General features: G+C 52.0%; 1 protein-coding gene across 1 annotated transcript; it reads left to right on the top strand.

The window, feature by feature from the left end:
* Positions 1-472: 472 nt before the first annotated feature.
* LOC123057061 (uncharacterized) lies at positions 473-6876 on the top strand. Its single transcript, XM_044480224.1, has 3 exons — positions 473-549; positions 739-1344; positions 6648-6876. Exons 1-3 carry the CDS (start codon positions 473-475, stop codon positions 6874-6876), a joined length of 912 nt encoding a protein of 303 aa, XP_044336159.1.
* Positions 6877-9977: the final 3101 nt, after the last annotated feature.

Here is a 9977-nt window from a genome sequence, read left to right as displayed (position 1 = left end):
ACTACCAGCGACCAGTTCGCAGCAGGCTAGCCCCCTTGCAGCATGGGCGGTCTCTCGTGGCGAGCTACATCGCAGCACTCCATGGCAGCACCGACGGCCCCGACGATGCTCCCACTGCAGCATGCCGCGGCACGGCAAAAGCTTCATCGCAACACCGACCCCCCCTTCCCCCATTCCAACAATGGAAATTGTCCCAAGCTCAATCCGACTAGCAACAATCGTGCGCACCTGGCCTTCCAAGTTCGCTTCAAGGCTAACTCAAAAAGGAATGGAAACATTTCGCTTCAAATCCGGTTACCGCCATTGGGTTGAAAAGTTGGGGAGGGCCGCCAGAGGAAACGCGCCAAGTCCCCGACCCCAACCCCCAACACAGCTCGCGCGTCCATAAATTTGGATCCGCCGCCGACGCCTCTCCCTGCCTCCGGCGCGCCCCCCTCCTCCTCCCCTCCTCGCATCAAACCCTAGCCCGCCCATGGCGTCGCTGCCGCTCCCCGGCTCTTCCTCCTTCTACTCAAGCGAGGGCGAGCTCGCCTGCTTCCCGTACCCGTCGTTCGAATGGGGGGGAGCCGGCCGCCGCGTCTCTCCGTACCACCCGCCGCCGCCGCAAACCCTAGCCCATGACGTCGCCGCCGCCTCCCTCCTGACCCCTCGCGCGTCACCCACCTCGCCTCCGCCCATCGCGTCGCCGCCGCCTCCTCCCGAGCCCGCGCCCGGCTTTTCCTTCTGCCCGACCGACAGCGAGCTCGTCTCCTTCTACCTCCGCCCAAGAATCTCCGGCCAGCCCCTCCCGGACGCCACCAAGCAGTTCTTCCACGAGGCAGACGTATACGCCACAGATCCGGCCTCCCTCGTCTCCGGCCGCCTGCCAGGCCCGGCGAGGGCTCAAGGCGAGAGCAAGAACTGGTACTTCTTCAGCCTCGTGAAGCCCAGGAGCGCCCAGGACGTCCGCAAGTGCCGGATCGTCGGAGGAGGCAAAGGCACGTGGAAACAAGAGCGAGGGAATGACGTCGTCGGCGCCGAGGGCCACGCCGTCGGGCGCTTGGAGAAGTTCACCTACACGCCCAGTCCCAAGGAAGACAAGAAGCCGCCGGAGTGGCTCATGATGGAATTCAGCGTCGGCCAAGAAGACGGCGGCGAGCCGAGGCCGGTTCTTTGCCTCTGCAAGATCTACCAGAGCCCGCGGTTCCTCAAGTTCGCCTCCAAGAACTCGGTGTCCGCGCGCAAGAGGAAGACGCCGGACGATGGCCCTCGTCTTTCCCCGCCATCTCTGCACGCGTCTGCACCCAAGAAGAGCAAGGCCCCCATGGACGAATCACTCGCAGCCAGACGGCAGCTCCTGTTTCCGTCTGTAAGACAATAAGTTTTGGGAACCAGCACAACCCTCTAGGGGTGGCTTATCTCATTATATATAATGGTTCTGTTACAATACGTACATAGGTACAGAAGCTATACATAGTCTAACACCCTCCCTCAATCTTAGCCACTTTCTAAAGAACTGAGAAGGGTAAGATTGCGCCTACCAGCCTCAAACTGTGGCAGTGGTAAAGGCTTAGTGAAGATGTCTGCAAGTTGATCCTTAGATGAGATAAACTTGATCTGGAGTTGCTTCTGTGATACACGTTCCCGTACAAAGTGATAGTCAACTTCAATGTGTTTCGTTCGGGCATGAAATACTGGATTTGCAGAAAGGTATGTAGCATCGATGTTATCACACCAAAGAATAGGAGGCTGTGGTTGAGACAAACCCAACTCCTGAAGCAAAGACTGCACCCAAATAATCTCTGCAGTAGCATTAGCCACAGCCTTGTACTCAGCTTCAGTACTGCTACGTGACACAGTAGCCTGTTTCCGAGCACTCCAGGCGATCAAATTAGGGCCAAAGAATACTGCATAACCCCCCGTGGATCGCCTGTCATCTGGGCTACCAGCCCAATCTGCATCAGAGAAGGCCGAAAGGACCCGAGAGGAAGTCGGCCGAATATGCATACCAAATGTCAGGGTGAACTGAACATAACGAAGAATGCGTTTAACAGCAGCCCAATGAGTATCTCTGGGAGCCTGAAGATACCGACAAACCCTGTTAACAGCATAAGAGATATCTGGTCTCGTGATCGTCAAGTACTGAAGTCCACCAACAATGCTCCTGTACTCTGTGGCATCTGCAGGAGACAAAAGCTCACCATCAACAGCTGTTATCTTGTCAGTAGACGACATGGGTGTGGTGGTCGGTTTGCACTTCAGCATGCCCGCTCTTTGTAACAACTCCAAGGAGTACTTCTTCTGCGTAAGGACAAGACCAATAGCACGAGAAGTGACCTCAACTCCAAGAAAGTAGTGAAGTTTCCCAAGATCTTTGACCGCAAAATCAGCACCAAGAGAGCAGACAAGAGCATCAACAGCATACTGAGAAGAGCTGACAAGGATAATATCATCGACATATACCAAAAGATACATAGTGACTTCTGGCTTCTGTAGAAGAAATAATGAAGTGTCAGCAGTGGACGGCACAAACCCATGAGCACGAAGGGCGGAGGCAAGGCGGGCATGCCAGGCACGAGGAGCTTGCTTCAAACCATATAGTGCTTTGGAGAGACGACAGATATAGTCAGGACGATCAGGATCAGAGAAACCAGGCGGCTGTTTCATATAAACCTCTTCTTCCAAAAAACCATGTAGAAAAGCATTCTGCACATCAAGTTGACGAAGTGACCAACCACGAGAAACAGCAATGGAGAGAAGAAGCCGAATAGTGGTAGGCTTGACGACAGGACTGAAGGTGTCCTCATAGTCAAGACCATGGCGCTGCCGAAAACCGCGAGCGACAAGTCGCGCTTTGTAACGCTCAATAGATCCATCCGAATGCTTCTTCACTTTGAATACCCATTTTGAGTCAATAATATTTACCCGTGGTGGTGGAGGAACGAGAGTCCATGTCTTGTTACGAAGGAGAGCATGAAACTCCTGCTCCATAGCCTCTCGCCAATGTGGAATGCGCAGGGCAGCCTGATATGAGCGAGGCTCAGAAGATGGATCCGCAACAGCAGCAGCCAAACAAGCAGCCAACCAAGCAACCGTACCATCCTTACATTCCTTAGGTTTGAAAATGCCACTGCGACTGCGTGTATGTGGTCGGGACACAGGAACCATCGAGGTCGACGGAGCAGCCTGCAACGGGCTGGAGGACGGCGACGTTAACGAGTCAGCCGGTGACGAGGAGCCAGACACAGTAGCCTCGGGCTCGGTCGGCGAAGAAGGTCGGCCGACCGGCGAAACCGGCAGAGCAGACGAAGCAGCTGGCGACGCCGGCGTCACAGACCGGGCCGATGGCGAGCCCGGCATAGTGGGCCGTGGCGCGGCCGATGTCGCGGGCCGATCCGCGGATGAAGGCGACGTGAGGACAGCGTCACGGACCCGAGCTGCAGGCGAAGACGGCGTGACGGGCCGAGCCGCGGGCGAAGACGGCGTGACAGGCCGAGCCGCTGAAGACTCGGCGGTCGCTGGCGTAACGGACCGAGCAGTGGAGATGCTCGGCGCGACGGGCTCTTCCGGTGACCATGCATGGGCACGCAAATCGATGCCATGCAACATAGGGCGATCAACGTGCCCATCAGAAGGCGGTGATGATGATGGTGAATCCTCCAAAAGCTCCAAACGAGCCCCACGTCCGGTTCCTGCACCATGGTTAGGTAACAGCAAAGGAGAGTATGCAACATCATCAAATTGGTCAGAAGCAACAGAGGATGAATGCAGAGATGGTGGTTCGACAGTGGACACAGGAAGTTTGGCAAAGGGAAAAACATGCTCATCAAACACGACGTCCCGAGATATATAGACACGATTAGTGGGAACATGAAGACATTTGTAACCTTTATGAAGAGAGCTATAGCCAAGAAAAACACACTTCTTAGAACGAAACTCAAGCTTGCGCTTATTATATGGACGAAGATGCGGCCAACAAGCACACCCAAATACCTTGAAAAGGTATAATCAGGTTGTTCATTAAGGAGAACCTCAATGGGAGTCTTCATGTTTAAAACACGAGTGGGAGTACGGTTGATGAGAAAGCATGCAGTGGTGAAAGCATCACTCCAAAACCGAAACGGAACAGAGGCATGGGCCAAAAGAGTAAGACCAGCTTCAACAATATGACGATGCTTACGTTCGACTGAACCATTCTGCTGATGTGTATGTGGACATGCTAAACGATGAGCTATCCCAAGCGACTGAAAGAAGGAGTTGAGGTTGCGATACTCGCCCCCCCAGTCCGACTGGACATGAACAATTTTGTGCTTGAGAAGACGTTCAACATGTTTTTGAAACTGAACAAAAATATCAAACACATCAGATTTGCGTTTAATAAGGTAAAGCCAGGTAAAGCGACTATAAGCATCAACGAAACTGATATAGTAATTATGACCACTGACAGAAGTCTGAGCAGGACCCCATACATCTGAAAACACAAGTTCTAAAGGATGTTTCACCTCACAACTGGACTCCGAAAAAGGAAGTTGATGACTCTTCCCCTGCTGACAAGCATCACACACTGCTACATCTTTATTACTAGACAAACTAGGAAGCTCATGACGACGCAAAATATGACGGACAATAGGTGTGGCCGGGTGACCAAGACGAGCATGCCACTGTGACGGAGAGACCCGAACTCCACTTAAAACACGGGCGACGCCAGGATGCTCCAGACGGTAGAGGCCCTGGCACAACCGCCCACTAAGAAGAATGTCCCTCGTGCCCCGATCCTTAATAAAAAGATCAAAAGGGTGAAATTCACAAAGCACATTATTATCACGTGTGAGTTTAGGAACTGAAAGAAGATTACGGGTCACAGATGGAACTCGAAGAACATTGCGAAGCTGAAGACTCCTATTGGCATGTCTAGTGAGAAGAGATGCTTGACCAATATGAGAGATGTGCATACCTGCTCCATTGGCGGTGTGGATCTTGTCGGAGCCATGATAGGGTTCACGAGTGTGAAGCTTCCCCATCTCGCTGGTCAGATGCTCTGTCGCTCCAGAGTCCATGTACCAGTGTGGATCGATGGAGTAGGACTGAGTGTGTCCCTGTTGCTTCTGCGGCGAGGGACGATCAGCCATGGCGACCTGACGGGCATTGTTGCGTGTATCTTTGCCGTCATTGCCAAGACCAAGGAAGCTTCGCTGGAAGCGCTTATGACACTTGGAGGCCCAGTGCCCATTGCGGCCACAAAGCTGGCACACACGTGGACCACCAGCCCCCGGTAAGGTCGCAGTAGGTGGGGGGGCCGAGGCGGGCGACAGTGGCAGCCCCAAGGGAGACCGGGGTGATGAAGAAGAGCGGCCACCCTTGGTGGCGGCGTTGGCCGAGAGGGAGCCAGTGCCCCTGGTGCGGCGAGTCTCGACCCGTTGCTCAGTGAGAAGGAGCCGAGAGAAAACCTCGTGTGCCAGCATGGGTGTCGAGTTGCCCCGCTCGTTGATGATCTCGACTAAGGCATCATACTCCTCATCAAGACCATTGACAATAAACGAGTTGAACTCGGAGTCGGTTAGGGGCTGTCCAATGGAGGCCAATGTGTCGGCGAGGCCCTTGACCTTGTTGTAGAACTCAGTGGCAGTGGAGTCAAGCTTCTGACACTCTCCAAGCTGACGACGGAGTGCAGAGACACGAGCCTGGGACTGCGCTGCAAAGGTGCGCTCAAGGATGGTCCAGGCCTCATGAGACGTCTTCGCGAAGACAACAAGGCCGGCAACTGCCGGCGAGAGCGACCCCTGGATGGAGGAGAGGTTCGCCTGGTCCTGCCCCGTCCAGACGCGATGGGCCGGATTGTAGACCGGACCGTGCACGCTGTCTACCAGCGCGGGTGGGCAGGGAAGCGATCCGTCGACGTAGCCTAGCAGGTAGTGACTCCCCAAGAGCGGGAGAACCTGCGCACGCCAGAAGATGTAGTTGTCGGCGGAGAGCTTGATGGTGATGAGATGACCGAAGTGAAACGGCGGCGGCGAAGACGATCCCATCGATGAGGCTGCCTGGGGTGCAAACACCATGGAGGCAGCCGGAGGCACCGAAGCCGATGCGGGAGGAGGCGGGACCGCAGCCAGGGCGGGCGCCGCAAAGCTCACGGCCGGTGCGGACGCCGCAAGGCCCGCAGCCGGGGCGGACGCCGCCAACCCCGCCAGCGGGGCGGTGTGATCCGCTTGCGGCAAGAGCGGCGGGACGACGCCTGCGGAGTCCGCAGCGGACGGCGGCGCCGCGGTGTGGACCACGAGATCACGCCCAAGCGAGGGCGCCGGCGGCGTGGAGAAGACGGAGCCGATGCTCCTTGTCCCGATCGGAGCGGGAACGGAGACGGCATCGAGCGGGAGGTTGAGCAGAGCCGCAAGAGAGGCCGGGAGGAAGCCCGCAGCAGTGGAACCGGTGGTGGCGGCGCTCGACATGGCGGCGGCGCGATCGGTGGCGCGGCGGCGGCGGTGAAGGCGGCCGCGGCTGCGGCGGCGGTGCGGGTATTAGGGTTTAGAAGCGGAAGCGATCGTAACCTAGCGTGATACCATGTAAGACAATAAGTTTTGGGAACCAGCACAACCCTCTAGGGGTGGCATATCTCATTATATATAATGGTTCTGTTACAATACGTACATAGGTACAGAAGCTATACATAGTCTAACACCGTCGTTGCCCCCTCCATCAAATCTGCCGTCGCCCGTCCCTTCGCCCCCTCCTTCCGCGCCAAATCCCGTGGTGGAACTGGAAGACGACTTCTTGGCGAAGATTCTTGCGGACCCAGAGATGAACTGGTCCTGGGAAGAGCTATCTGCGCCCTTGCCCTGCTCAATGACGGCAGTGGCACCGGCCCTGCTGGGATCCTGCCATGGAAGTCAGTGCGCTTAACAGAGTTCTTGCATACAACGGCCATCTCTGAAGATGTTCACATCCGGCCTCTCTACTGCTTCAGTCATTCAAGATCTCATCATACCACTTCGGCTAAGTCACTTAGTTAAACTAGTCACAACCTTTACTGTTACGCTTACTTTGTTTGCTAAAAGCAAACCATAAGCATTTTACTCTATATCATATACTCTACGGCATCATGGCTCAGTTTTGGGAGCAATATATCATGCCAAATTTTGTAGCTTCTCACCCGATGGTAGTTACGAGTTACTTTTGACTCTTGGTTGTGTCTTCTGTGATGGAATTACTGTTTGGTATCTTAACTAGGACGTGATATGTACCCAATCCTCCACTGTTAAGTTTGATGCTATCTTCTGATGTGCAATGTGGATCTTAATTTCTGCAGTAGATAATGTCAGCTGAACCTCGTTTCCCCTTTTTCTGAATTTAGCACTGCTACTGAATTGTTGAATACATGCCGTGTCCTGTTGTTCTAGATAAGCTTTGTTAATTCTGCAATATCTTTGTTATAGGCTAGAAATAGGTTTAGATTTTCTTACCGGGGTCTGTGGAACTACTGTGAATGTTCATCTATTTTTTCTGAATGCAGCCGGACTTTTGTAACTTCTTTGTTGTTGGATTTCTGGGCATTACTGCAGAATGGTCAAAATTTGTAGCTCGATTGCTGTAGTGAACTGAAGATGTGCTTGGTATTTTACGTGTGCTCAGAACTTAAATATGTGTTTTGCTTACAAAATAAAAATCCTGACACAATTTGTGGCTGGTGTTTTCTAGATGGGTCTTGTACATTCAGTAGTTTTTTGCCTGACACTTTAACATACATCATATCTTGTTTGGAGGATACAGGTATTGTTCATTGTTGGATTTCTGGGCGTTACTCCACAACGATCTTACAGAATCTGTAGTACAATTGCACATAAAACTTTCTGACACAATATGCAGTTCCCTTTCCTAAGTTGTTGTTTTTTAGATTCAGATGATTACACAGTTTTGCTTGACAGGTGTTTTCCTTTTGCTGCTGGAACGACAGATACTTTCAATAAAATTCTTCTTCACCTCGGCTCGAACTGCTGACACGAATGTGGGACATGTTCGATTTCTTCTCTGAAGAAGAAATGGTGCTTCAGTTTAGCTCCTGCCGACATGGATACACATGGGCCCAGAGGATTGGGTTGGGGGCCCTGTGATGAAAACCTCAGGAATCATAGAGGGATTAGTGATGCAAGCAAGTTGCAGTTGGTTCAGAAGATTGGGCTGTAAATTCTTAGACCTAGGATTGCAATTATGTATGATGCTACAATTTTGATCCTGATGTAGCTGTAAAAGACAAGTGGGATTGAACTATCATATCAAATGAAAAGACCTCAGCATGCGTACGTTACCACAGGATTAGCCAATTTTGGGCTGTAAATTCTTACTCAATTAAGTGTTATGTTACAAATTGTTTTGGGAGCAATATATCATGCCAAATTTTGTATCTTCTGATCTGATGGCAGTTATTAATTACTTTTGACTCTTGGGTGTATCTTCTGTGATGGAATTACCATTTCCTATCTTAATTAGGACATGTTATGTACACTGTTAAGTTCGATGCTATCTTGTGTGCAATGTGGTTCTTAATTTCTGCAGTAGATAATGTCAGCTCAACCTTTTTCCCCCTTTTCAGAATTTAGCAGTGCCACTGAATCGTTGAATGTATGCCGTGTCCTGCTGTTCTCCACAAGCTTTGTTAATTCTGCAAAATCTCTGTTAAGGCTAGAAACAGGTTTAGAGATTTGCTTACCGGGGTCTGCGGAAGTGGAGCTACTGAACGCTGCAGGCCGACTTATGAATGGTATCCTAGTTCAGAATGCAGCTAGCTGGAATTCTAGGTGAAGTTGGAGTAGCGACGGCCATATGTTGCTCGTCCCGTGTTTTATCAACCATTTAGATTCTCTTGAAACCAAAACACAGAGCTCCAACGATACAGGCAGAGGCAGTGTACTGTGTGCAGCGGCGTCCCGGGTCATCTTTTTTTTTTGAGGGAACGGCGTCCTGGGTCCAATGCACGGATGGGTGTAGGCCCACAGAAAGCCCAGGCCATCTGCCGGCCTAGATATAGTGCCGCCCAGAAAGAGGGAAATGGGAAATGCCGGCCCAGCTTGTGAACTGGGCAGTCCCGTGCAAAAAACACCACATTTGGGGCTTCTTCTGCAGAAAACAACCTGGTCTCTAATCATTTGCAAAAGACACCGCGCATTCGGTAAACTTTTTGCAAAAAGCACTGATTGCTTGATTTGCAGCCTCTGAGGGCGTTTCCGACAGGTGGGACCCAAAATAGGTGACGTGGCGTAACGGCGAGGCGGACGACGCCGTTACTCACTACCTGGTCAAACCGACGCGGTCGGCTCACCTGACCGCACCAGCTCTCTCACAAATCTCGCCCGCACTCTCTCTCCCTCCTTCATGCTCCCACTCATGGCGACGGCGAAATCCCGCGACGGAGGCGCTGCTGATGCTAGGTGCGGCGCTGATGGAGATCCGCCGGAGTTATGTGGTAGCTCAAATCCATCTCAGCCGCCGCTTCCTCCCCAACTACTGGCGGCAAACCCATCAGTTGAATGTGCGGCGGCGGCCGCGTTCGCCCGAGCTGTGAAGGAAGATCCGATGGGCAGCCAAAACTGGGCATCCTCGTTCGGCGGCGTCTGGTAAGTAATGCATCTGCGTTCTCCCTTTTTCCCCGATTGGGTTTGTAGTTTAGGTTTCTAGGGTTAGGCTTCTAGGTTTAGGGTTGTATGGTTAGGGTTCTAGGGTTAGGGTTCTAGGGCTGGTGTTCGTCTAGTTGGGTTCTAGGGTTAGTGTTCTAGGGTTGTTGTTCCTGCGTTAGGGTTGTAGGGTTAACTGAAATTTTGTCTGAATATTTAAATGAACATTTGTCTGAATATTTAGGTCATTGAAGTGTTAAGTTTACTGTTTTAGTTGAATTAGTAACTGAACACTAGTTAATTGAACATTTTACTGAAGTGTTAAATTATATGTTAATTGAACATTTGTCTGAATATTCAGCAAACTGAAGTGTTAAGTTTACTCATTTGTCTGAA

Source organism: Triticum aestivum, chromosome 3A (assembly GCF_018294505.1).
Source record: "Triticum aestivum cultivar Chinese Spring chromosome 3A, IWGSC CS RefSeq v2.1, whole genome shotgun sequence".
Lineage (NCBI taxonomy): Eukaryota > Viridiplantae > Streptophyta > Magnoliopsida > Poales > Poaceae > Triticum > Triticum aestivum.
The sequence above is the reverse complement of the archived record's forward strand: the minus strand, read 5'-3'. Positions and strand labels throughout refer to the sequence as shown.